Source organism: Wolffia australiana, chromosome 14, assembly GCF_029677425.1.
Source record: "Wolffia australiana isolate 7733 chromosome 14, ASM2967742v1".
NCBI classification, from domain to species: Eukaryota; Viridiplantae; Streptophyta; class Magnoliopsida; order Alismatales; family Araceae; genus Wolffia; species Wolffia australiana.
The window spans coordinates 13,558,282-13,585,523 of NC_135848.1; the positions used below are offsets into that span (position 1 = coordinate 13,558,282).

The 27,242-nt window shown below is 39.5% G+C and overlaps 3 protein-coding genes and 1 long non-coding RNA gene across 10 annotated transcripts; 3 read left to right on the plus strand and 1 right to left on the minus strand.

Annotated features, from left to right (window-relative positions):
• Nucleotides 1-129: 129 nt before the first annotated feature.
• On the plus strand, nt 130-4,286 carry LOC144711779 (Cytokine-induced anti-apoptosis inhibitor 1, Fe-S biogenesi). 2 transcript variants are annotated; one of them, XM_078585824.1, is made up of 8 exons: nt 130-430; nt 1,057-1,228; nt 1,895-2,058; nt 2,354-2,458; nt 2,546-2,699; nt 3,659-3,795; nt 3,883-3,957; nt 4,045-4,286. In XM_078585824.1, exons 2-8 carry the CDS (start codon nt 1,081-1,083, stop codon nt 4,081-4,083), a joined length of 822 nt encoding a protein of 273 aa, XP_078441950.1. In that variant the 5' UTR covers nt 130-430; nt 1,057-1,080; the 3' UTR covers nt 4,084-4,286. The 2 variants fall into 2 exon arrangements, with proteins under 2 accessions (XP_078441950.1, XP_078441949.1); XM_078585823.1 differs by lacking the exon at nt 130-430 and adding an exon at nt 437-635.
• On the minus strand, nt 3,827-9,319 carry LOC144711778 (uncharacterized). 4 transcript variants are annotated; one of them, XM_078585819.1, is made up of 8 exons: nt 9,113-9,319; nt 8,155-8,577; nt 7,361-7,428; nt 6,907-7,257; nt 5,171-6,221; nt 4,499-4,578; nt 4,272-4,413; nt 3,827-4,202 (listed from the first exon to the last, which is right to left on the minus strand). In XM_078585819.1, exons 1-8 carry the CDS (start codon nt 9,312-9,314, stop codon nt 4,150-4,152), a joined length of 2,370 nt encoding a protein of 789 aa, XP_078441945.1. In that variant the 5' UTR covers nt 9,315-9,319; the 3' UTR covers nt 3,827-4,149. The 4 variants fall into 4 exon arrangements, with proteins under 4 accessions (XP_078441945.1, XP_078441947.1, XP_078441944.1 ...); XM_078585821.1 differs by having other exon boundaries at nt 3,827-4,413; nt 9,126-9,319; XM_078585818.1 differs by having other exon boundaries at nt 3,827-4,413.
• Nucleotides 9,320-12,369: 3,050 nt separating this feature from the next.
• LOC144711855 (RING/U-box superfamily protein) lies at nt 12,370-18,891 on the plus strand. 3 transcript variants are annotated; one of them, XR_013583669.1, is made up of 14 exons: nt 12,370-12,994; nt 13,541-13,657; nt 14,347-14,536; nt 15,177-15,343; nt 15,469-15,640; nt 15,755-15,816; nt 15,951-16,044; nt 16,210-16,267; nt 16,352-16,479; nt 16,548-16,640; nt 16,716-16,786; nt 17,444-17,619; nt 18,303-18,353; nt 18,598-18,891. XR_013583669.1 is itself a non-coding variant. In XM_078585954.1 (13 exons), the coding sequence occupies exons 1-12, from the start codon at nt 12,501-12,503 to the stop codon at nt 17,616-17,618; spliced, it is 1,821 nt and encodes a 606-aa protein (XP_078442080.1). In that variant the 5' UTR covers nt 12,370-12,500; the 3' UTR covers nt 17,619; nt 18,303-18,551. The 3 variants fall into 3 exon arrangements, 2 of the variants coding, with proteins under 2 accessions (XP_078442080.1, XP_078442081.1); XM_078585954.1 differs by lacking the exon at nt 18,598-18,891 and having other exon boundaries at nt 18,303-18,551; XM_078585955.1 differs by lacking the exon at nt 18,598-18,891 and having other exon boundaries at nt 15,963-16,044; nt 18,303-18,551.
• A 2,345-nt stretch (nt 18,892-21,236) lies between these two features.
• LOC144712410 (uncharacterized) lies at nt 21,237-26,677 on the plus strand. The gene is made up of 2 exons (XR_013583789.1): nt 21,237-21,377; nt 26,451-26,677. It is a non-coding gene; the product is annotated as an uncharacterized LOC144712410 (long non-coding RNA).
• The last annotated feature ends 565 nt before the right edge of the window (nt 26,678-27,242 follow it).

Consider the following 27,242-nt stretch of genomic DNA (forward strand, 5'->3'; position numbering starts at 1 on the left):
TTCTTAAGATAGTGGAATTGAGCCCAATAAACCCAAACAAAGAACTAAGATTAGTGGCGGCCAATCTAGGGCTGATTTCCATTTCCTCCAAGCTTTCTTGCACTGCTCTGTGGATTTTCTGTTAAGAATCCGTCATTTCCTCTGCCATTTCGTTCAGCTATTAGATTGATACTTGTCGATCAAGTTGTGATCGAAGATTTGTTCTTTCATCGAAGATTCTTTGTATAGATGGATTGACTTGGGTCGTTGATATTGTGCGACCAAGACGAGTGTTTAAGTCGGCATCGCTGAACCCTATATTTAAATGGTTTAATCAACGTCGTAGACGTCTTCTTCTGCCCTTCGAGAGCTTTCCGAGATCGGGACCTACCTGTACACTTCTGTCTTCGCGTCTCTTGTTCTGAAGGATCTTGCGCAGGAAAACGAATCGGTGGGTATCTTCCCGTCTGATTTGTGATTTAGCTTCGTTGATGGTCTTAGCAGTCCGATCATGCGGCCGCTTCGAGGGTTTTTTCCCGAACGTTTTTTTAAATCCTCTCCAAATTCTTGAATCTAGTTCTCAGCCGATAATCAATCCCGAGGGATTGGGAATGGAAAGAAATGCTCAGAAACATGGGGGGAACTTGAAATATGCGGTAACTGTGGAGGAATATTGATTCTAAACTCGTTATATGACGTTTTTACACCATGAATCATCTCTTCGTTTTCTGGCAGGGAAATTCTAAATCTTTGATCTGGATTTTGATTTATGATGTTGCATTACTCAGTCATTCATCAGGATCTAGTGTTTTGATTGAATTAGAGTCTTGTATCGGATTGGAAGTCAACAATTTACGGTAGCTAATGAGGAATATTAGTACGAAACTTGTTATTAGACCTTTTAGGACTTATCTCATCAAACAGAATTTCTCTGCTCAACTTTTTTTTTTCTGAACGAAGTCAATGAAATAAAATTATTTGAATCATGGAATTCAATTTTTGCACTGTCGTAGTTCCAGGAATACAGTTTAATTTTTCGAGTGATTTTATTTTAACTCGCTTTTGTTGTTCTCACAGAAGAGAGGGTTTTCTGGTAAGTTGATGGTGGGTACAGTGGAAATGAAGCAGAGTGTTCTGTTTCTCACAGAAGAAGATTTTTTGCCCGTCGGTAGGGCTCTGTCAGCAGTCAAGGGTTTTGAAGATTTCTCAGAGGATGATTTGCTTGTGATTACTCAAGCATTACGATTGGGTATCATCATTTTCATTTTTTTTCTGAAAAATTTCCTTCTTTCCATCTGTATCATTTAAGCATAAATGAAACGAGACCCAATGTTGCTTCGTCAATTTGAACCGAAGCTGGTTATATGCGGGGCAAACACCAGTTTTTAATATGCACTTGATGACTTAGTTATCTCCTTTTACTCCAATTGTTATTTCTGACACTCTCTCAACAATTTTTTTAGCAGACTTTTGGTTTTTTTTTCTGACGTCGGATTATTCTAAATCTCCATCTTCATTGACTTCATAACATTCAGACGCGTTTTTCGTTGAAGGTGTAATATTCTGATGAATGTGAATTGACTTGATTACGTGAATTTTCATTTTTGTTGATTTTCTATCCATGTGTCGGGACCTCATAACCTGAGCACAGAACCTCCTGAAAGAAACGTTCTAAGTTGGAAGTGGGAATAAGATTTTTTCAGCATGAAGTGTTGATTTGGATTCAATTTATTGTTAAGTTATTTCAGAACCAAATATACTTCAATATCTTGCAGGTATTTATCCTCCTGTTCAATTTCTTCAAAAAAAAAGTTTATCCTCCTGTTCAATTATTAGAATAGGGATATTTTTAGTAGAATTGTGTTTGTCCATTGTTGTTGAACTCATAATTTTTTTTCTCTGATTAAAACGACAGAGAAGCTACCCTTTGAGAAAGATAGCCTAAACCTTATCTTGTTCGTCTCGAGATCTGTTGAACTACCTGGTGGAGAATGGCTTATTGACATCATTAAAGTATTGAAGCCGGGCGGCACCATCATCGTTCAATCGTCTCTCGCAGCCACGGATCACGATGGAAAGGTTGTTCTCATTCATTAAATCATCGAATTTTTTGTAGGATAGAGTAAACTTATGAGTGGAAACAAGGATACTGGGGCATTGGCTAATGTCAACTGGTATTTCTATCCAATAATGTGATTGATTCTTTTGTTTCCTTAGGCCACCGGCCATCCGCCGATGGTTTCGGGTTTAAAACCGATATTTTTGCAACATATCCAATAAATCTAAGCATAGTGTAAACTTCTTTGCTAATTTGTTAAGAATTAAGATTTCTCCAATTGAGCCGTTATCATTTTCCATTTTCATATTTTGGCAGTCAAGTTCCTCTGTAGAGAGAAAGCTGCTCTTAGCAGGCTTTGTGGAAATCAACACTGTCAACTTGCGCTCGGTCAGGCAACCCGAGGACGGCCCTCTTATTACGGTGAGCCGGATCAAAGTTTTAACTAGCTGATTTGTGCATTTTTCACCCATTGTAATAGAGGTTAAATCAACCGGGGAATCTTGCCAGATGAAGGCCAAAAAGGCATCCTGGGTCACGGGCTCATCTTTTTCGCTCAAAAAGCGGGTCTTGCCCAAGATTCAAATGGACAACGATTCTGATCTAATCGACGAAGATAGTCTCCTCACTGAAGAAGATTTGAAAAAGCCGGATCTGCCTTTGGGTAAGCTTAACTCCTCTCTCTTCTCCACCCATCATCGTCATCATCATTATCACCATCATCACCATCCCGTCCTCATCAGTGATGTAGACTTGAAGAAACTTTAATCTGGCCGCCTTAATCTATTTTCTTCCCTCGGCATCATGATTACCAGTGTGGCCTCCTCATTGAAGGCTTGCAGAATCCAAACCCTTCTATCCAGTGTAACTCTGTTTTTCCACTTATCATTATCGTTATCATCATCTGTAGAAGTCAGATGCATCTGGTCAGATTAGCCTCCATTTTGTTCACTCATCGCCGTCATCATTGTTCCCGTGGTGGCCTCTCCTCACTGAAGAAGTCAGACCCATCTGGTCAGCTTAACTCCATTTCCCTCCCTCATCATCATCATCATCATCACCACCACCACGATCATCATTGTCATAGAGGAATCCATACTGATGAAGACTAGAAGCGGGCTCCATGTCCTTGTCAACTGAACTCTTCTGTTTTCTCGACCAGCCCGCATCATCATTATCATCATTGTTATCATCATCATGGCAGTCAGTGTCATAGAGGACTCCATACTGATGAAGACTAGAAGCAGGCTCCATGTCCTTGTCAACTGAACTCTTCTGTTTTCTCGACCGGCCCTCATCATCATTATCATCATCATGGCAGTCAGTGTCATAGAGGCTCCATCATCATAGCAGGCTCCATGTCCTTGTCAACTGAACTCTACTGTTTTCTCGACTGGCCCTCATCATCATTATCATCATTGTTATCATCATCATGGCAGTCAGTGGTCTCTCCTTACTACAACTAGCTTGAAAGATCCAAACACTTTCCCTGGTGATCTTATATTCTCTCTTTCCTCCTTATATCATTCTCATCATAATTACGACTGACCATCACTTTTCCTACTTGTCTTCGTCTTCGTCATCATCATCATTATCATCATCACTGTATGCCTTTGCCTCCAGTTGGAGACTGCGAGGTCGGGAGCATGAGAAAAGCGTGCAAGAACTGCACGTGCGGCCGGGCGGAGGAGGAGGAGAAGGTTCAGAAGCTGGCCGTGACCTCGGAGCTACTAGAAAACCCCAAATCTGCATGCGGCAGTGTTAGCCCTCATCTCATTTATCCGATTATACTTTCATCACTCCATAATTTTCTTTCCAATTTCAAAAAATAATAATTTTTTTGACAGTGCGGTTTGGGAGATGCCTTCCGATGCGGCACTTGCCCCTACCGTGGCCTCCCTCCCTTCAAACTCGGGGAAAAGGTAGCCTATTTATCTATTTTTTTATTTTTCTCAGTCAGCCTACGATTTACTAGATTCTATAAATTCATGTTACCTCTTGACTGGTAGGTTGCGCTGCCTGGGAGCTTCTTCTCCGCTGACATTTGACATTGCGTTGACCCAGCCATCCAAAAAATTTTTAATTTCTTTGTCATAATGAAACAGCAGACTATATCATACTGTGGTAGTCTCGCTGTCTACACCCTTGACATGTTTCCTTAGCACGCCTGCTGAAGTCAGCGTTGCCGTTAGATGAGTCAAAGATTTGGTCAAAGTCAATGAAATGGTGGTTTGACCTCTGTATTCGTGGAGAGATTGGGAGTTGCTCGCGTGTTCATCGAGAAATTTGAAGACTTGGAGAACAGAGGCTGGTCCTTTGTAGGCAATGGGAGCCACTCCCTTACTTCGGTACAAGATAAGTGATGGATAATCTTCAGCCTGGAATAGACGAATATTAATTAAGAATAGATTATATGTTGATGACGAAGATGGGTATGGTGTATTTCATCTTCTTTTTTTTTACCTTGCCCAAGTTGAAGAAAAACGAGCTGCAATCGTTTAGAGTGCAGTCGATGCGGTAAATATGAGTACCTGCTGGCTTGTCTGCGAGGAAAAATATTGGTTATGATAACATAAAATGATGAGAAGAGGACTACCCATGAAAATTAATAGATGAACAAGGGAGCAGTAGGAATGTTTTCAAGAATGATTAGAAAAATAGGTTATTATGGGGTAAAGAGAACGAGAAAGATAAAGAGAGAGGGGTCAGAGAAAAGAGATAAAATAGATGAGATAGGGAATTCGGTGTCGATGCTGGTTGACGACTTGAATCGTCCAAACTATTCTGTTAGCGTAATTGTCACCAGGCCTGATAATGTAGATGGGGTTGATGGTTTTTTCCAAAAAAAATTTTACTCAAGTTGAGGCTTGATGGTGATGCCACTAACATCAATCATCAACACTAACCTCATCGATGCCATCATCAACCACTATGAAATTCATTAACGTTGTCATCAACACGGGTCGTTGCTGCGCCGATGAGTGCAGAATCCTAGATGAGAAAGATAAAGATTGTAGAGAAAGAGGACCAAGAGAGGGAAGGAGCAAGAGAAGACAGAGAGAGAGACTAGAGAAGATAGATATTTAGATTGATAAATAGATAGAGAGAGAGAGAGAGGGGGAGAAAGATTATTACCAGCTGGCTTGCTACTCGACAGACGGCGCAAGCCTCGCAAAGCTCTGTAAACTTCGCGAAGCACAAGTTCCATTCTATGGCAGAACCCACACCAGGAGCTAAAAAACAGCACCAACTTATCACCATCAGAATGCTCAACCCCACCTTCCTTTAAACCCAGCACAACCTCCTCAAACATATCAGCTGTCAACGAAGGGACCCCACCAGCTTCATGGAAATCCAAGTTCACAAATGGCGGCTCCGGATACGCCCCACGGTTCCGAACCAACGCTTCTGATTTCCGATGTGGAACGAGCTTCCTCTTCATGAATCTCTCTACGAAATCAACCAAGGTTTCAAATGTGATGTTCAGTTTCTCAGGAAGAATGTAATGTTGCTGATGAACCGGGTCAAGAATTACCATAGATGGAACCTTTGACCCAGTCAAACTTCTGAGCAACCGGTACCCGCCATCTGAGAAAAAGAATGAGCCAGTGAACGCTTGATGAGTTGACTTTGCATAACTAGAGACATCAACTTCTTCAACTCCAGAGGATGACTTCTCCTGGGCTAATCTTTTGATGACTCTGCATTGGGAGAATTCCTTGATTGAAAGGAAAGATCCAACGGTAGGGATTTCACATTGTGCAACTGATTTTTTATCCTCGTTGGGGCTCAGAAATCGATCGCTTTCGGCATCAACAAGTAAATCATCAGAGAGAAGGTGAAAGCCGACGTCTTTCGCTACCTGCCCAAGTCTTAGTCCTTTCAACTTGAGAGCAGAACTATGCTGGTGAAGCAACTGCCGAAGCACAGTGTATAAGGTATTTTCTGATAATATCCTTTGGTCTTTACCCTTATTTATTTCACTTCCTGACGCCATCTCTTCGACTCTACCAGTAGCATCGGCGTTGATAAGTTTGAAGTGGCGAGCAACTTGTCTGAAACTATCTAGCGCTGACATACTCTGCTCCCGGATTAATGATGAGTCTGATGTTCTATCAATGAAGAGAATGAAAGAGGGTTTATCAACAGGAAATACACCGTCCCGGTTTTTCTGGTCGCCGTCAACCTAAAAGGCAATTTTTAAAAAAATTACTGCATATTCATACAATACCTAAATGAAGAGCGTTTCAAAAGACCACGCAGAATCCTCTTGTAGCGTAAAATACTTAAAAAGAATACTTAGCAAAAATATTTCTAATGATAAAGAACACCGATTAAAATAGTTTCTTTATGGGGTGGCAGATGACGATGTAGTCGTCACTCTCCCCGACTCTTATCATCTCATCGTCATCGTCCCCAGCTAGAATATGAATGACAATATCATCATCGCCATCAGTACCCTAGCTTCCAGTATGGAACAATGACGAGGGCATAGTCATCTCCTTGTGGCAGACAAATGATGAGGATGATGACCAGTCGGCATCGGCCTCTTGTCATCTGAAAGAGATGAGATATCGAGTTCATTGGTGGGAAAAGCGTAGCATTAATAAAAGAATAGCCATCATCACCCTCCTCAGCATTCATCCACCTCAATGATGATGACGACGCCAATGGTGATTTGTCATTGTCATCCTTGCCACCATCATTGTCCTTGACAGAGTACGAATGAGGATGATGAAGGATGATGATGAATCTTCATCGTCACACCGTCATCGTCCTTGAGGACAGTGAGTCCTTATTTCTTCACATAACCCTTTTGTAGTACAGGAAATTCAGCATTACCAAAAGTAATGAATAAATGAATAAATTACCTCATTGACAATAGGGTGACCTGCGCGCAGTGTTACTCGAAGTTCATCCACATTCTCTAAAACATTCAATGGGCTAGGGACTCCAGAGACATGAATGAGAAGCTGCCAATCAGCAGGGTCTCTGAGACTGAGGAACTCCAGCAAAGATCTATCAGAAATCACAGCAAATCTTTGCCTTTGGGGAGAGAGAGCGAATTCTCTTGCGACTTCATTTAATTCTGAGAAGAAAGATTGAAACTCCCGAAACTTATTTGATGTACAAGAGGTTCCACCATTATTAATTTCTCTAGCAGAAGAAAACTTTTTGAACCAAGGGTCTATCGTACATGTTAGCTTATCATTGGCCAGTCCCTGCGTTAGAGCCAAAAGAAATTAGAGCTCAAATATATAATTCTCTGATTATCTTCTTTTCCAGTATGGGAGTGTTGTCGCAGAAAAAATAAACGCGAATCACCTTCAGCATTTCCTTTCCATCAAATGGAATTTCGCCGTTATTTTCAACTATCTCTCCCTGAAAATCGGCTGCCAGATAAAGACCACATAAGATTTAGCAATCCTCCGAAAAATAATTATTTCCTCAGGAAAAATCATAAAAAATAATTATTTGTCTCCAGTCTCTCTTGCATTTTAAAAAGTTTGACAAATCACCAGCCAATACACGAGGCAGCAAAACACCAAGTCAGGTAATCTGAGAGAGTCCTTCTAAGGAGTAACTGAAGAAGGCAAGTCAACTATAAGGCAGTCAGCGACTGCCTTAGACAGAAAAAATAACTCGTGGAAAATGGCGAGTCCACATCATGCTAATAATTCCTCTGTGCCAGGATGAGGATGATGATGAAGTTGTCATCTTCATCTTCAGTTGTCAACGACCAGGGTGACCAATACATCATCGTCATCATCTCACATGCTTTTTGACAATGATGAGGACGATTTTAAGGATGAATATTGCGATTTTGGCATCGTCCACAAAAACTCAGTTGGACAATAGATTTGGTCTTAAGAGACCAAACTGGAGGAGCTATTTGGAAATGCAGCCCAGTACTTTTCTAGGGAAAAACATCAGGGAATGTAAAGTGCAATAATTGTAGTTTTTTTTCTCGTGATAACAGAGTGAGATACGTCTATACAACACAGTAGAAAAAGAATAATCATTAATGCTCCTTATCCTTCAAAAATCATACTGATTTGAAATGAAAAAATATAATATGAAGAAAAGATAATTCCTAAAAGGCAAATTCGCTTACATACCAGTATGAACACCGGTTTGTTTGAATATTGAACTTTCTCTACTTCCATTATAAATTGTGCTCAGTAGTATGTCAGACCATCCACAAAATTCCAAAAGCAGAACAGCTTTGTCAGTGGACTGGAGAAATTTCTGAGCCTCTTCAACAGTTCTCAAGAACGTGAAAGGAAATCCAGCCTGCTGGATTGATACCGCGTGAGACACTGACGACAATATTTTCTGTGAATTAAGACGGCCTTGGTAATTAAACGATTTTCTGAGGTAGTAGTATCTGAATGTAATTCCCTCCTTTGCGTCGAGTGATTCAGCTAAGACATTCTCAAGATTCTTATATACAACCATGAGTTTCAGAAGTCCAGAAAGCAGCTTATCAGCTAGGATGAGACTGGAAATCTTGTTCATGAGGGATCTTGACTCGCCAGACCCTGCAAGATCATAAGAGAAATAGTCGAAAAACTGTAAGAGCAAAAAAAAGAGGATAGAAATTAAAAATAAGTCCGTCGAAAACCGGATACCACATTACAGAGCTCTTCAGTACATAAAATTCAAGTCTTAAGAAGAGAGAAAACGATAACTCAACGATGCATTTGAAATTGATAAGATTTCAATAAAATGGACACTTTCATTTCGTACGATGATGATTAAACCTATAATGGATATACGGATGAAATTCCGACGGTCCAGATCAATCAGCGAAATATGAAATAACACAAAATTTATCGGAATGAAGTTTCTATTCTATGATCTGTCGATGGGAACCAAGTGCGACGCCGCATTAAAAAACTTCCGACGACTATCTTATTTCAACGGGGTATGAAATGCGGATAAAGCTACATAACACGCCACCGGCGATCGTAAGACGCAATTAGAAAGCTCCGATGAGTTAATATATCATCGATTAACGCGGGAATCAAGACAAAGACGAAATCAAATAAAATTTATAGTGCTGGGAAGCGGTACACGGGACGGTAACCATGACGAGGACATGATCGTGGAACCGGATCTGCGAAGAGAAGTTGCGCCTTGTGAGAACTCGCCATTGATGCGATCCTGACGTGAAATCGCCTCCATTTCGCCCTCCTTCAACCAAAATACACTCCAACGCAATCGCAGAGAAGCAAAGAACGAACGCGGCGACGAAGAACAGCTCCCTCTTCCTCATCTCAGCTCTCCGAAAACCAGCCCAGACTGAGAGAGCAAGTTCTATAAATAATAAAAACATTTACAGAAAGAACCTCTTGTTATTGCTAAAACGACAATTCTACTCCAATGTAATAAAAATCAACAATCAACCTTCGTCATCGTCATCCCCTTCAGTTTATTTTTTTATGAACTTAGTTTCATGTTCAATTATTAAGATTCTTATTAATTGAAATATGTCTATTCATATATAAAGTACCTACTCCTTGATGGGGCATTACACAAAACCATTCATCTGAAAATGAAAGACTTGAATGACAGCCTGCATAGGCACTGTTGACATAGCAAAAATCCTTTGATAATATTCAATTACAGCTGTATGCACTTCCTTTCGGTACTCGTTGAGTTCCATACCTGAATAAAAATATTTGTGCTCACTCCACGCGTACAAACTATTTGAAATTCTAAACTTCAACACGCATAAAATCTTCCTTATTAGACGGGTATTGAATATCCGCCCAATAGTGGACATCGGGACGGATATCATAGTGGTCAGGATGTGACAGAAAATATGCATATGGATATTGACATCATATTTATGGATACCAAATTTCTCAAAAAAAATCCAAGAGCACATTGTACCATATGGAAAAAAACAAACATAGAAAACAATGTAATTTGCCTGACAGGAAACAAGCATAATAAAAAACTGTGGTTGTATGAATCATGTGTTTCAGAAATATTGAACCTAGTCTAACTAGGCTTTCGCACATTGTTTGCCTGTTCCAAGCCCGATATCAGATGAGGATATTGGGAAGGATGATGCTTAGGATACTGAACATGGCAATCTGTGACGTAGCCCAGAAGCCCGTTTTTTGAGGCCCATTAACAACTTGTGGCCCAAAAAGAATATCATTCTAGAAGTTGACAATAGCTGCATAAAATTACATAGAGCTCCAAAAAATCCTTTGACATATTTTTCTCTGGCATGATCCTCTAACAGATTCTTCTCTAATAGATTCCTCTGACACATTTTCTTTGACAAAATCTACTTACATATTCTTTAACATAATCCTGTAACATATTTTCACTAACAAGCTCACATGACACATTCATCTCTAACAAAATCCTCTGTCATAATCTGCAAAATATCTATTCTCCAGCTTTTCAAAGCCGCAGATCTTCTCTTATGTCCTATCAAGATCTTCACGAGCTACACAAATATCTCCTAACAGATTTCTATAGGGCCCAGAATCTGCAGTATATATCTACTCAGGCATGTCAGGCTGTTTATCTTCTGTTTTAGCTTGTCAGAGTTATTTTTTCAATGTTTGGAATAGTCTTTTTAGGGGTACTGTCAATATGGACAACCCTGCACTTTTGTTACATGTATAAGGCCCTCATGAACCCTTGAAGAATTATTATTAAAGTGTATTTTTTTGTTGAAACTCTTATTTCTCCCCTTTGAGTGTTCTCTTTGCTAGAGAGTGCTTCAATGCTTGAGGATTCAAGCACAACTCTCTTGCGGACTTAAGGGTTGGAGAAGCTAGTTCTGTGGTTTTAGGAGTTGGGTGCTTCAAGTAGAGCAAGGTTTGTGGATTCAAACCCTGTTCCTATACTATTCGTGTTCTAAGGCTGCATTAATCTTATATCAATCTTAACATCTGTCTGGATGTTGGAATACTATATCACATAACAAATGCTATTCACATATAGAAGAAATATGACAACTATAATTTAATTACATATTTATATTTTCGTGGTATAACATTAAAAATTTTAAACTATATTTCAATTTATATGTCATATTTTGAAATATCCAATCTCTGACACTGATATCCGATATCGTCATCCTACCCTTGAGGTGAAGTCAAAAACCGATATTGGGACGAATAACAATATGGAACATCAACACCGTACCAACCGATATCCAGCATTGTCATCTAATATCTGAATATCCAGGACAACACTCATACTAATATCGACATCGAAGAATCGACTCAGGAATGGCAAACATTATCCCAAGATATGGCCGGATCAGTCTACGAGCATGACCCCAAACCATATGATTGGTCGTACCTTGCATTGATATCAGATGTCATCATCCAACCCCTGAGATAACGCTAGAGACGAATATTGGAACTAATAATGGTCTTGAACATCATACACTATAGCAATCGATATCCAACTTCGTCATTCCACATCTGGGAATCCGGTATGACTTTCGTCCCAACATCAACATCCGAAGACTGGCTATGGACGGCCGGACATTATTCCCCAAGGTATGGCTAGATCAGTCTACGAGCATGAGCACGACCCCAAACCATAAGATCAGTCATACCCGGCACCGTGTTTATAGTTCCGGATCGTCCAGGACGTGGACGATGGACAGGATGGGACGAAGATCGTCCTGCCCGACATCCAGAATTAGTGCAGGGACGCAGACGGGATGGTTTTTTTATCCGCGACCTCCGGACGGGATGAGACGAAGATCGTCCCATCTGACATCTGGAATTAGTGCAGGGACGCAGACGGGACAGTTTCTTTATCCGCGACCTCCGGACGGGATGAGACGAAGATCGTCCCGTCCGACATCCAGAATCAGTGCAGGGACGCAGACGGGATGATTTTTTTATCCGCTACCTCCGGACGGGATGAGACGAAGATTGTCCTGTCCGACATCTGGAATCAGTGCAGGGATGCAGACGAGATGGTTTTTTTATCCGGACTCAGTGCAGGGACGCAGACGGGACGGTTTTTTTATTGGCGACCTCCGGACGAGATGGTTTTTTCGTCCGAGTGGACGAAAACCGTCCTGTCCTGAGGTCTTGGGAGGAATTTCCGTCCCGATTTTCGTCCATCCTTGCGAATGGGACGATTTTTTTTCGTACTGGAACGAGAAAACCGTCCCGTCCGCGTCCTTGCACTATAGGACTCGGTGTTTCTTACCAAGAAAAATAGTCTAGGATGACGGGATTTTTACAGAAACAACCTCATATAAGCAAACAAGAGACAAAATCGCCAAACTAAATAAAAAAATGGAGAAATCAGGGTCCCACAAAACCCCTTTTCCTCGCCCAAAATCGGGGGTTGGACTGGAGCTGCCAGAGAGAGCACCACCCACAATGGAAGCGGCAGCAATGGCGGACGCCCGGGCGAAAATCGGCCCTCCCCCTTCGAAAGATCCCAGCTTCGCGCTCCATGATTGATGATCAATCCCGCGATGCAATCTTCATCTCATCGCGGCGCGGAGCCGACGGCGACCATGGCCATGCCCTTGAGTTTCCGAGCTCCCCCTGACGGTAGATCGCACTTCTCCGCCTCCCTCTCTCTCGGCCTCCTCTCCCATCCCTCCTACAATCCCAACGACAACAGCCACGCGGCGGGCGCAGAGCCGGCCGCGTCGGCTGTTCCCGACTCCTCCTTCTTGCCCGTCGCCAGAGTACGGCTTCTGGACATCTTGGGCTACGAGGGCGCCCCCAAAGATGCCTATTTGAGGGCTGTGGAGACGCTTTCTGGGTCGTTGACGAGGTATAATGCCGCGGTGATCGAGCTCGGGCCTGAGGATTCGACGATCTTGCGGTGTTCTCTCGAGTCGACTAGGATGTTCTTCAAGGCCACGAGCTATGGCGGTGGTGCTGATTCTGGGCCGGAGTCTTTGAGGAAGTCTGGCCGTGGGGTTTACATGTACCGTGCTGGAAGGTGGGATTCTGTAAAACCTAGCTTGATTTATATTGGTCGCCTGTTTTGATTCAAATTTTATTATAATGCAATTGCTTTGTTTTATTGAAAACTATTGACAGTTTTCGATCAATCTGATGACTAGCCTGGTTTCTTGTTCCTTTTGTATCCTCGTTAGAACAGCTCATATCAATTTTTTGAAATTTCGTCAGCATTTTTTTGAAATCTCTGCCGAAAACTAACTTAAAAGAACGTTTTTTTTGGCCAATGTTGCTTTGTCAAGGGTTTTGAAGATTAGAATGTTTTCGATGAATCTGATGGCTAGACTGTTTTCTTGTTTTTTTGAAATTTCGCCAGCATTTTTTGGGATCTCTGCCGAAAACTTAAAAGAGCATTTTTTTTTCCATCTTTCTGATTTTTTGCTTTGTCTTCCGATTCAAGTCGGTAATCCTGGTCTGAGATTGGAGACAACAGCGCAAATAAGTTTAAAATTATCCATTGATTTTGATCGTGGATACGCATAGTTGCTTTGCGATATTCTCACTGTTTATGTTTTGGTTATTCTAGGGCTCTTGAGGATGGTGATCTTTCGCCTCCGTGTATGAGGGAGGCATTCAAGTGCATGGGGGGAGCCGCTCGTGCAGCTCTGTGTGCTATAGCAAGAAATCTTCGCCTACGTAGCCAGTAATTAGCTCTCATAACACGATTCTTTAAACTTTTTTTTTTTGAATAGAACTCGACTTTTTAGACTGAGAATTTCATGTGCAAACCAATCATCTGGCCTATGTTTATTTTTTTTATGAAACTATGGTTTACACTGAGACCATGTTAAAACCAAAATTCTGTAAAAACCAAAATTCTGGCCACTGTTTATTCTTTTCTCACTACGCGATTTATGAAACAAGGGTTTTCACGATATAACCGATTTTCTGGCCATCTTTTATTCTTTTTTTCTTATCAATAATTGTTGAAATTGAGAATTTATGCTTAAAACTGATTGCCTGGCCATCTTTTATTCTTTTTTTCTAAGCGCCCAATTATTGGAATTGAGACTTTTATGTTGAAACCGATTTTCTGGCCAGTGCTGATTCTTTTATCGTAACACGATTCTCGAAATTAGCGCTTTCATGAAAAAGCCAAATTTCTGCGCAGCGTTTATTCTTTTCTCATCGTACAGTTTTTTGAGAGTTTGCTGATAAAACCACTGGCCAGTGTTTATTCTTTTCTCATCTCACGATTCGGGAAAGTGAGACTTTTATGGAAAGACAAATTCTCAATTTCGGGAAATTGAGACTTTCTGGCCTGTGGTTATTCTTTTCTCATAACACTTCGTGAAACTGAGACCTTCATGCTAAAACTGATTTTCTGGCCAGTGTTTTCAACGATCTGCTTGACGACTTTCCATTGCCATCAAATGAAGTGTCGTCTTCTGTATTGGTCGCAACATTCAATCAAAATTCATCAAGCGAAGGAAAAGATGCGATGGGTCGTCCAAAGGCGGGAAATAATGAATTTGAGAAGGGTTTACTGGCTCTGATAGCTTCTGATAGTCCCGGAATGCAGGTGCTTTGATCGTTGTCTAACCTCATAAGAAAATCAGATTTTTTACTTTGAGAGTGTAAATCCCTAGATTTGTCTGTCATATTTATTACTAGAAATGTTCGCACATCACTTGTATATGTTAGGTTTCAGGTGCCTCAAACTTCTTTCTAGATATTTTAAGTTGGAGTAATCGAAATTTTCCCAAATTACTTCTTTTATGTTGGGTTTCAGTTGCCTTTATCTTCCTTTCTACATATGCGTCAGTATAATTTTACCCTCTTTAAAGCATTATATTTTAAATTTGTGAGTAAGAATCCCTATTTTTCGTGAAAACTATTCATACATTCACGTTTTATATGCTGAGGTTCAGGTCCTTTGATCTTATTAGCTGGATAGTGCATCAATATGATTTTAGTCTTCTTAAGCTGTCAAATTATGAAGTTGGGAGTTGTAATCCCTAACTCTCTGGAGAAACATTTACTAATGCTTGATTTCAAGTTCCCCCATCTTTTGTAGAAATTGTTTCAATAATATTTTCTTCTCTTCTAACTATCATATAATGAATTTGGGAGCGTTAATCCGTAAAGCTTTTGGAGAGATACTTACAAATCTCGTTTTTTAGTTGGGTTTCGGATGACCTTTTCAGTTCTCTGTCAACTAGGTTTGTGACTCAAACGGTCATTGGTACGTTGCTGACATAGCTTCAGGACCAGGGGATCTCTTGTTGATTACTGGCAGAACCCTCAGCCATGTAACAGCTGGTTTGCGCCCTGCAGCCTCGTACAGAACATTCATTAATTCCCGGTCAAGCATCAACCCCCGTGGAAGGTTTTTCAATTTCTATTAGTCCACTTTCGCTGCTTTTTTCTCTATAACGTCATTTTTATTTTCCTGAAGTTCTATTAGAAAATTTTCTTGGAAACAATCACATTCCTGTCTTTTGCGGCCTGTAGGACATCACTGACATTCAGACTCATGCCTCGAAGCAACGCAATTCTGGACTGTTCTCCCCTCTCAGCCGCTGGCCATGTGATTCCTCAGAATTTTGTACCAATGACTGCAAGCCAATTCATGGATGATTTGTCAGCCGAGGACAATAGATTTGGCAATCGTCATGAGAATTTTGTGCGTACTTATGGTGCTCTGAAAAAAGTTAAATTTAAGTAATCTTAAATGAGGTAGTCTTGTTGAATAATGAGGAGATCTCACTTGTAATTATTTTCATTCCACTTATTGCAGGTAGCGCAACAAGATTTTGGTGGGGAGCCTTCACTGAGAAGTTTGCTGTCAGATTCAATATCGTGAGCTTCTTTCTTTATGGGGTTTTACACCCGATCAATGACTTGTTTGTTTGATTTCAATTCTAGTCTTGCTTGACGTTGATTTTATACTTTAATATTCTGGTTTGCTCATTATTTTGGTTTCCTCAATTTGGACATATACATAGCGGGGCGTTTCTTGAAGATGCAGTTGCTGTGTCTTGTGGGCATTCCTTTGGGGGTGAAATGCTGAGGAAAGTCCTGGAAATGGTACTAGAGAATCCCATTTTTCTCAAATATTGGGTTGTTTATGCTTAATATTTCAATTATATTTAGACCGAGACGGAGGATGAATCCTTGTGGATCAAATTGGGAAGTGTGATGGAAACTGTTGTTTAATGCTGCGGCAGACTTCTGAGCTTATTCCCGTTGCAGGCCAGGTGTCCATTATGCAACTCTGAGATCAAAACGAGCGTCTTAATTCCTAATTTTGGTACGCACCTGTTAATTATTGAGAAAAATAGGAGTTTTTGGTTTTGTTTATCGCGTTCTCCCTTAAAATCACATTATTCTTCAGCCCTAAGAGCTGCTGCCGCTGCTCTGAAGAACAAGGACGGTCAGGTGCTCCCTCAGGGTTCTACTTTCCGGAAACGAAGAAGAGAAAAATTGGCAGAAAATACCGGTTCTCCAGATAGATTCAACAAGGTACCTTTCGATTTTGCTTTTTTCAAAATCTTTTTTTCATGTTGTTTTGATATTTATTCTTTTGTCAGGAAAATCGAGAGCTCACAGTAGAAAGGGATTCAGTCAGACAAATGAAGGGAGTTGGGTTCCTGTTTGCTGTCAATGATAGAGTAGTTATCAAGGTAAGAACTTGGATTCAAGAAAATACTTATGATTTATAGCTCTGGATGATTAAAGGGCACAAATTGCTGGCGCAGGGAAACAGAAGAACTCCTGATAGGCTCGTTGGTAAAGATGGTGTTATCACTTCCCAGTGTCAAAATGGCTGGTAATTAATCTGTTTTCATTGGTAAAACACTCTTTTTGCCTCGCCTGTGTTTTAGTTTATAAATTCTTGAAAATGTCACAGAAGTATGCTCTCTTATTCCTACTCTGTTAGAGCTCAGCGATCAATCCAAAATTTCTATCTGATCAATCAGACCGACAGATGATCAGATCACAATCTAAGGGTGTAGGATCGATCCAAGTTTTGGTCAGATCACAATCAATGAATGGTCGGTCAAAGATCGTTTGGTTGAATTAGATCGTGATATGATGATAGTTCAGTGATTGGAAGCACAAAACAACAATGATAAAAGAAAGAAGATCTCTCTCTTTCTCTCTCTCTCTCTCGTGGGTCTGATTGATGAACTGGATTTTGACGAGGACATTCTGATCGATCAGATAACTATCGATCGAAATTTTCAATTGGGGCCGATCAGATCAGCCCTGACTTCGTCACCTAATCCAAGCAATACAAGGCGCTTGCACACCGCCATTCCCTCTTAGCTTTGGATGCCAGTTCAGATTGAGATAAGAATCCGATCTCGAACTTGTACTCTCTGCCACAAGGGCAGTTGTAATTTGCACTGGCCGAGCTTCATTTTCCATTTTTTTTTTCAACTTCAGTGTGTGACATTGAAATGAGATTTTTTTGTATTTACAGGTACCTCGTCAAGATTCTTGAAACTGGGGAATGCGTGAGACTGCAGTTCAGTTCTCTCTGCAAGTCCTCGGGCTCTACAGATTGCATCAAAACCGCATCCATTCCATTGGTTCAGAATGTTACATTGCCTGACAGTCATAATCAAGATATACCTCTAGCAGGGGCTCTAATTTAAGGTGAGTTCTCTGCATGCCCTCGAGTCATCTGAGGTAGAGAGAGGAAGATTGTGTTAGAGAATAAATTTAAACATGGTTACGGGACTGGATTGGGGCCTGAGCCGCACCAAGTTAATGAACGCTTTCTTGACTGTCTTCCTTAGGGGAGAGCTGCAAGTATTTAAAGAGAGAGAGATAGAGAGAGAGTAGGTCTAACAGTGGTTACAAGCCTGGATCAGCACCTGAACCACTTCCGAGGGGATATCCCTGCTAATTCTTGAACCTTTTTTTGACTGTTCCCCTAATGGGAGCGCTGCAAGTATTTAAAGAGAGAGAGAATGTGTGTGTGTGAGAGAGAGAGATTGGGGGAGTTGGTGTAAAAACTTTTACGGGAGATCATCGAGTCAACCCTTCAGGTGAGGTTTTAAACTCTTGAAATTATTTAACTTGGAGCCAAGCACAAACAACTAGCATATTTGATGGATGGAAGCAAAAGAGCTGACTCTTTGGGAGGAAGAATGACAGTTTTGGTCTTCTGTACCATGGGTTAAGGCAACGTTGGAACAGGAAGGCTGATTTTTTTTAATTATTCTATGATCTAAAAAAAAAGTTTCATGAATGTCTCTTTGAGAAAGGACCACTGCTACTTACCTCATTCTCTGATTGTCTATCTCCGCATCTTATTTTCTGTTTTTGCATGCCAGGAGCAAGAAGATAATCAAGGGCCAAGAGACTGGAGAGATAAGGACTTTAAGGTATCTTGAAGTTTCTCATTTTCTGATCTCTGTTGCTCCTCAAATGCTCCACAACCTTTGCCACATCCCTCTTTGTGGTAGCTGTGTAGAGATTACCACATGTTAAATGTCAGTGTTGTGCGATTTTAGAAGTTTGTAAACCCAAAATCTTTAGATTTTTCCTCTCTACTGATCTCTTATTGGCAGTAGATTGTGTTATGTATTCTGCATGAGAAAACATGAGATGCTCTTTTGTATGTGACAGTTTGTGAGTGGGATTGACAGACAATGACGAATTCGTCATCTTCATCTACTAATTTGGCCGTCGTCATCATTATCCATGTTTGGCCTGAAGAAATGATGTTGAGGATGAGTACAATTCGTCATCATCGCCCAATTGGCATCATCATTGTTGACACCAACCCATGTTTGCAATCAACTCGTAACTGTCTTCCCCGTGAAGGAAACTAAATTTTAGTGGTTGTAAGAAGAGCCTAATATTTTGTTGTACGTTGGAGGATTCAGAGAAAGTAAGCTTTGTATCTTATTTCTTTCAAAATTCTTTTAGTATGTGGGACCAAAATCAATAAAAAAGCATCGGGAAAGAAATATTTTGTTATACAGTGCACGTGGGAGAAATGTTGTGCTCATTGTTGAGGAAATCTAAAACGTAAATAAACTTAGTCTGAATTCCTCCCCTGTCAATGGCTTTGTTGTGAAGTAACTAATATACTCGAGATGAAAAAACTTGATAGGCTAATAAATATTTCTGAAACTATGTGGGACTGCTGGTAATCACTGTGGCCAAGGAGAAAAAGATCAGTTCTGGATTTAACCTGAGTCTTCTAATAATTTAATTTTGAGTAAAGAAATTGTCGTCAAGAAACTGAAGCATCATTGCTGTCACTTTGCCTTCCTAAGACAACCGTGTGCAGCCCTTATAGCGCGATTCCAGCACCCACACGACGCAACATGTACTGACAGTCATCTGCCAGCCACTGCATTCCTTGCGGTGTGCCTACAGAACTTGCGCGTCCCACACCCCACTCCTCCGTGACTTTGTGGCCCACCACCCACACTCTTAGTTGTGTGACACAGGTCCCCCACCCTGTGCCTACATGCTAATGTCTACTCGATCCATGCCATACATAGTTCAGACCTGTGCGTGCCCATGCAGCAGCTCCAATCGATGAACTCCAAGTTAGAAGCCAATCCAACATCTTCATCAAAAGCTATACAAAGAGAACCGACGAGGTATGCTCGTGTACAAATGAACCAAGATTCATAAACAGAGCACAAGGTATTCTTTCAAAAAGGGGGTTTACCCTACTTTAATGGCTCCAATGCTCAAATATGCTTGAACTGTGTCGAGAGATTCTTTAAGATCAACAGATTGACAATCGAAGAGAAACTACAATTGGTTTCTCTCCACATGGAAGGTCCAACACAAGGCTGGTTCATATACACAGAGGAAAACTTTGGATTTGATCAGTGGCTGGTATTCCACCAGCATTTGGAAAAGAGGTATAACTTTTCTACAATGTCCCTATTTACTCAGCTAATGAATCTCAAACAGATAGGAACTGTATCTGAGTATAGATCAGAATTTGAGGATTTGGCTGCTTTCCTATCTCACATACCAACGGATGTTCAAGAATCTTGCTTATCTCAGAGGATTGAAACCAGAGGTCAGAGTGAAGCTAAAAAAGTACGGACCATATGGAATTCAAGAAATTATGGAATATTCAATAGAAGCATAAAGCAATTTAGCTATCCTAGAGGAACAGGACCGAGCAGATCTAATTAGTACCATCTCTCTGAAGACCTTCGGCAATAGCCAACCAAGAACAAATTGTTCAAGTCAAAGAGAAAGCCAGTATTCAACCCAAATATCCAGGACAGCTCAGACTCCAATCAAGAATGATATCTTCCAAAGAGTCAACAATAAGAAGGTTACAAGATTATCACCAGAAGAGTTTATGCAAAGAAAAGAAAAATGATTATGTTTTAACTGCAATGAAAGATATACTCGGGGTCACCATTGCCATAAGAAGCTGAGTATACACATGCATGAAGAAGATAGCGACAAGGAAGATCAGCCAATTACCGAAGAAAACTTAATGCAGCTGGAAGAAGGTCCTCTTAATGGCGGAGAGCTCATGTCCCTCCAAGAGACTAGACCAAGTACCAACACCATGCATGGGACTTTCAGATCATGGGGAATTCTTTTTGGTCATCAAATAAAAATTCTTATTGATGGGGGGGTGGCACTTACAATTTCATTAGCCCCAAGGTGATCCCGGCACTCAGTATTCAAATTCATCCCTACCATAAATTCAGCATTTCTTTGGCAGACAGATTTTGCAGACAAACCAAAGGGATTTGTCTTAATCTCCCTATATCTTTCCAAGGTCTCACATTCGAGCAGAATTTTATTCCCTTCCCACCGGGCAATTGCGATATGATCTTAGGAGTTCTTTGGTTGAAGTCCTTGAGACGGTTTCATTGCAATTACCTGTTGGATCTTCATGAGAATAAAACCTTTATCAGGTAAGTTTATTTTTAATGATTTATCAACATTTTGAATTTAATGAGTAATTAATCCTTCTTGATGCAGGTTATTAGAGTAAATAAAAGAATAATAGTATTTGATTTTATAAATAATAATATTTTATCAATGTAAAATTGGCTTAAAAATATTAAATATATATGTAGGTTTGTTTGGGTTTTGAACCCAAGACCTCTCAAAAGTTTGCTTTTAAAAGGAGGGCCTTTAACCATTCCTCGTACTTTATCTTTTTGATATAAGAGAAATAATTATATATATAATACCTTTTTCGGCCCATTAGGGTAAAGTGACTATAAAAGCATCTTTTTTGGAAAACGTGCTCACTTTTTGGGCGCCCACTCTCTCTCCAAAAGTTTGTGCTCACCTTGAGATCTGAGATCTGTTCTTTCTGGAGGGTTTCAAGCTTCAAGAAATTGGGGCTTTGGTGGTGGTTTGATGCAACATTCATACTTGGGAATCTGCATTCATAAAAACTGGTGAGATCTTTTTATACTAAGTGCTCTTGATTTTTTTATTCAATCCTGATAATCTTCTTGAGAATATAATAATACTTCCAACTTGTGATCTATATCTTGGATCGAAATTCTGATATTAGTAATTCAGATTAGACATCACTCATTTTATAATTCTTGATTCTTCAATCTTTAGTTCAAAATTGAATATTCAAATAGATTTTCCTATTCTGAAATCTGAAATTAGGCAATTCTAATTTGACTCTTGAATTCTAATTCTAATCTGAAATTAGGCAATTCAAATAGATTTTCCTATTCTTTAATCTGAAATTCAGAAGTGGGTATTTGAATTTTTGGTGGATCACTAATCTGAAATTGATTTTTTCTATTTTTAACCCAGAAACCTTATATTTGAAAGTAGAAATTGATTTCCTAATTTTATTCAACAATTCTTGATTCAATATCTTGACGACTGAGTTGATTATACAGATTTAATGATCGGTTATCTTTTCTGATATACATCCTTGTTAAATCGACTTTGTAATAATCGATTGGTTATTAATCATTCATTTTATCCATAATGAATTTGCTTGCCTACATCAAGTCAGTGCATTCATATAATTTGATCATAACACATAATTTGATTTGGTATTACCTATTAGTTGAATTTAATCATTTCATATCAATTTCATTAATCTGGTTGTGACAGTACTCTTCAACTGATTTTATTTGTACTTGTTAATCCAGTTTAATCATAAATTTGATTGAAAATTGATCATACTTGTTTGGTCATTGATTTGATAATAATTCATCTCATCTGGTGTACCTAATTTTGATTTGATCACATCTGATTAATTGATTAATACATCAATCATAACCTTGATTGGCATCAACCAACATTATTTTTCTCTCATAAAGTAAATTGAAATCAATTACATCTATTACTCTAAATTGATCTCATTTAATTCTAAAGATTGATTTCAATTGATAATAGTTGATGTTATCAATGATTTAATCATAGCTGATCATATCCAATATATCTAGTTGCTTTCATCACTTTGTGATCAAAATTTGATCAATCAGTAAAATCGACCTGACTTTGACTTTCTCAATTACTTTTGATTATTCATAACTGATCGAATACGATTAACACAATTGAATTAAATTGAGATTGTTATTTGATTTAGTTTGATCACACTGAGCTTAGAAGCTTTGACTTGTATTGTTGAATTGAATTTGAATTTCCTTCAGATTTCATTCTACTATTCTGATTTGATTGAAATTGATTATTCAGATTCAAGATTTGATCGATATTACATCAGATAATATCAAACTGAACTTGATTTTAAGTGACTTATGATTCTGATACTCTCAAGTTGATAGTATAGTGTTTTTTGATAAATCTAGTTAGGAAATATATTTGGACTGAAATTGGTGAACATTGGAAGTTAGTGTGTTGACCAAGGGTCAACTAGGGAAGCTAGGTCTTTGTTCTATTGCAGGTAGGTGGTTACCGAGGCTGAGAAGATTAGCTTGGGTCAGGACAAGGAGGGTTGACGTTAGGAGCTCTGTGGTGGTGTGGAGTAGGCATCTCTAGTTTTTCCTATTCTTGACTTAAGTGTAATTGTAAGGCGAGAGTGATGCTCACCCCGCATATAGTGAATTGTGGTTTTTATAGGACTTTCACTGGGCCTTTGAGCCTGTGACTGTCCTGAGATCTAGACAATCTCCCGCGGCTGCATTAAGGGCATTTGTGCCCCCAAGCAGGGTAAAATATTGTGTTAAGGTGAGAAGAGTGGTTGAGAGACAATATTAAACAGGGAATCTTAAAAAGAGAATTAGATAACATAAATACAAAAGTAGACTAATTCACCCCCCTCTTAGTCTTCATTACCATCATCTTATGATCAAAATATACTGGAAGGGACATATTCATACTAATATTTCTGATCCAGAGTTAAACTCAACCAGGTTCTCTCAATTTGAGATCAACCAAGCACACCAAGAATGGAAGGAGTCTATGCAACAAATCAATGATCGCAAGGACCACTCGGTTATACATCTCAATGATGTACATGCTTTATCACTTGATCATTGCACTGGATAAAAAATAAATATCCCCATGTATTCGAGCATCCTAGTGCTCTACCACCACCAAGAGATTGTGACCATCAGATATTCCAGAATATTTCAGAGTCTAAACCCTTAAAGGTTTAGACTCAACAATATTCTGGAATATTCATTCATCGGATATTCGTTCATACACAAGAATATTATGGAAAAAATGATTCAAGAACTATTGGAGTTAAAGGTTATTCAAAGTTCAAATAGTTGCTTCTCAATCCCAGCTCTGTTGGTCAAAAAGAAAGATGGGGGATTCAGATTTTATATCGATCATCGATCCCTCAATCAGTTAACGATCCGAACAGATTTCCAATACCCTTGGTTCATGAGCTATTGGAAGAACTGCATGGCATGATCATTTTCTCCAAATACATCTAAAGTCAGGATACTACCAAGTAAGGACGCTCCCCGATGACATTTATAAAACTGCTTTTAAGACGCACCATGGGCATTTTGAATTCTTAACAATGCCGTTTGGATTTACTAACACACCAGCTACATTCCAATCCCTCATGAATTCAATTTTTGGCAAGCACCGACGTAATTCATTTTGGTATTCTTTGATGATATATTGATATACTGCAAAGACCTTCAACAACATGAACAGCTTCTTGCGGTGGTATTTGAATTGCTCTCTCAAAATCAACTGCATATCAACCCAGCAAAATGCAACTTTGGGTGTAATTCTATAGAATTTCTAGGACACGGTATTTCTGCTCAAGGAGTTTCCACTGATCCTACAAAGTTTGAAGCTATACAACAATGGAAAATACCTCTAAAGTAAAAGAATTAAGGGATTTTTCGGGGCTAACGGGATAGTATAGAAGATTTATATCCAATTATGCAGCCATTTCCAAACCATTGACCACTCTTTTTAAGAAAAACTCTTTCAACTTGACCGAAGAAGCCAACAAATAATTTATCAAGTTAAAACGGGCAATGTCTGAAACACCCGTATTAAGGTTTCCAAATTTCTCTGTACCTTTCGTTATTGAAACTGACGTGTCAGATATAGCTGTGGGTGCAGTCCTGTTACAGGAAAATCATCCAGTGGCTTACTGTAGCAAAGTTTTTTCGTCTTATTCCAGATTCAAATCGGCTTATGAGAGAGAGCTGATGGCGATGGTTTGGGCAGTTCGGTAATGGAAACATTATCTGATGTTCAACCAGTTCACAATTTACACAGATTCCTTCCTGACCAAAAAGAAGTGCCCATTCAATACCATCGTTGGATATCAAAACTTCTGGGGTATGATTTCATTATACAATATAAGGCAGGAAAAAAAACATAGTTACCAGTGCCTTGTCGACATCTCCATAAACTATGACAGGGGAGTGTAACTCCATTTCAATGACACATTAGCTGGACAAGTTGAAGCTCTCACAAGAAATCAGAGATAACCAAAAGCTTGGAAAGATATCGAAGCAAATTGAATCAGGTAGTGAAATATTGCCTGAGTATTCTTTTTGTCAAGGTCTTTTACGCCACAGTGGAAAAATCATCATACCATCAGATTCCTCCTTAATTCCAAAGATATTGCAAGAATTTCATAGTTCCACTTTTGGGGGCCATGGGTGATTTCATCAAACATTTAAAAGAATTTTACATCAAATTTAATGGCCAAGAATGAGAAAAACCATCAAATCATATGTGAATCAGTGCCCAATATGCCAATAGCGCAAATCTTCAACACTATCACCATCAGGGTTACTCCAACCTTTACCTATCCCCAACCAGGTATGGGAAGGCATTGCTATGGACTTGATTGAAGGGTTACCAAAATCAGAGGGATTTGATTCCATCATGGTAGTAATTAATCGTCTTAGTAAATACAGTCATTACATTGCTGTTAAGCATCCTTTCACGGCGGTCACTGTCGCAGATATATTCGCCAAAGAAATTATCAGGTTGCATGGTGTCCCTAATTCAATTATTTATGACCGGGGCAGTATTTTTATTAGCCAATTTTGGAAATATTTGCATCGACTACAAGGTACTAACCACAAATACAGTTCATTCTACCACCCAGAAACAGATGGCCAAACTGAAGTGACCAACAAGGGTCTATAGTGTTATTTAATATGCTTCTCTTCAGAGAACACAAAAATTGAAGAATTGGTTACATTGGGCTGAGTAGAATTACAATACTTCATATCACACTGCCACCAAGATAATGCTGTTCAAAGCAGTATATGGAAAAGATCCTCACTCACTAATACGTTATGGGTCCACCCCTTCTCCATCTGATTATATTGATAAAATTCTATATGAGAGGGATCAAACTCTGGTCACCTTAAAACACCATTTGGCAAAAGCCCAATCTCAAATGAAAAGTCAAGAAGATAAGCACATGGGAGATGAAGAATTTGAGGAGGGCGATATGGTCTACTTAAGATTAAGACCATATAGGATGAAATCACTGGCAAAAAGAACATGTGAAAAGCTTGGCCAAAATTTTTTTGGTCCCTACAAGATTCTACAAAGGATAGGGCCAGTAGCTTATAAGTTAGACCTACCACCTACTACTAGTCTTCATCCGGTTTTCCATGCATCCTTGCTTAAGAAGGAACTGCGAGAAAATTTCCAGAACATCCAACCTCTACCCTCTTTTGTAAATTATAAATATGAATGGCAGGTTTATCCAGAAGACATTCTCAAATTTTGGCGCACGCCTTATGAAGTTGAAGTCCTCATGAAATGGACTAATCTTCCGACATCCGAAGCCTCATGGGAACAAGTACATCATTTTTGTAAAACATTCCCAGACTTCTAGCTCGAGGACAAACTGGATTTACAAGGGGAGAGTATTGATAGGTTCTTTGGAAGGAAATACAGAAGAAGATATAAGCATAAAGCGAGTCAACGGACTGTTGACCTATCACACTGGCCAAGCAATGGAAGAGAGAGAAAAATCTGCTATAAATAAGCGGTAAAAGTGGCAGGTATGACATTCTTGTTTTTTTGAAATCGAGGCTGGGCGGTTACACCAACGAGAAGGCTGGAGCAGCGGGACTCAGCCTACTGATCGGGAGGGGAGCTTGACGACCTCGGGAGAGGAGCTGACGATCTCGAGGAAGGAGCTCACGGAGCGGGTGGAGCCATCCTGATTTCGTTCTGCTAGTTCTTTCTGTGACGTTCTCCAACTATTCGAAACTGCATTTTGGGTAGTAATATTGATAATCTTTGATTCCTTTGCCAATATTTCTTAGATACAAAATCATGTTGTATCACTTAACCACCCTTTGACTTCTTGATTTCCATAATGTCTTCAAGGTGTCCTTAGATGCATCTGAACATGGCATTGGGGATTATTCAACAAGAATATGATCCCATTGCTTACTTTACTGTGAAATCAAATGAACTAAACTCAAGTATTCCATTTTGACAATGATTTTATACAATACTTGAATTTTTACATAATATTCATTATTCAATTTTTAAAATATATTTACTCTCAGCAAAACTTAAAAGCTAAAAATGGACTTTGGGTTTAATAGATTCAATAATACACCAACGTACTTAAACATAAGCAAGGAATAGTTAATTCTACACTAATGTCCTTAAGCATTTCGCTGTAGGTTCAGGGTGCTGATTGATATGAGTGTAAGGTAGTTATGTAGGATCTATTTGAGAAAGTAAAGGAGGCCTATCCTACATCTCTTGCGTTATCTCATGTCATCAAAACCTTAGAGAAAGTATCTGATTCCAAATTAGATGATTTTGTTTTAAAAGATGGTTCCTTTTTTTAGTAAAAGATTATGTTA

Bases quoted from the DNA above. Each gene is read 5' to 3' on its own strand.
- LOC144711855 (XM_078585954.1), top strand. From the start codon at position 12,501: ATGATCAATCCCGCGATGCAATCTTCATCTCATCGCGGCGCGGAGCCG. The intron at 15,641-15,754 runs GTGCGTACTTAT...CACTTATTGCAG, and splicing joins GCAATCGTCATGAGAATTTT to GTAGCGCAACAAGATTTTGG. The intron at 16,268-16,351 runs GTACGCACCTGT...ATTATTCTTCAG, and splicing joins CGTCTTAATTCCTAATTTTG to CCCTAAGAGCTGCTGCCGCT.
- LOC144711779 (XM_078585823.1), top strand. From the start codon at position 471: ATGGTCTTAGCAGTCCGATCATGCGGCCGCTTCGAGGGTTTTTTCCCG. The intron at 2,459-2,545 runs GTGAGCCGGATC...GAATCTTGCCAG, and splicing joins AGGACGGCCCTCTTATTACG to ATGAAGGCCAAAAAGGCATC. The intron at 3,796-3,882 runs GTTAGCCCTCAT...TTTTTTTGACAG, and splicing joins CCAAATCTGCATGCGGCAGT to TGCGGTTTGGGAGATGCCTT.
- LOC144711778 (XM_078585818.1), bottom strand. From the start codon at position 9,314: ATGAGGAAGAGGGAGCTGTTCTTCGTCGCCGCGTTCGTTCTTTGCTTC. The intron at 8,578-9,112 runs GTACCGCTTCCC...ATGATCTTGCAG, and splicing joins CGTCATGGTTACCGTCCCGT to GGTCTGGCGAGTCAAGATCC. The intron at 4,414-4,498 runs GTAAAAAAAAAG...CGTCTATTCCAG, and splicing joins TTTTCTTCAACTTGGGCAAG to GCTGAAGATTATCCATCACT.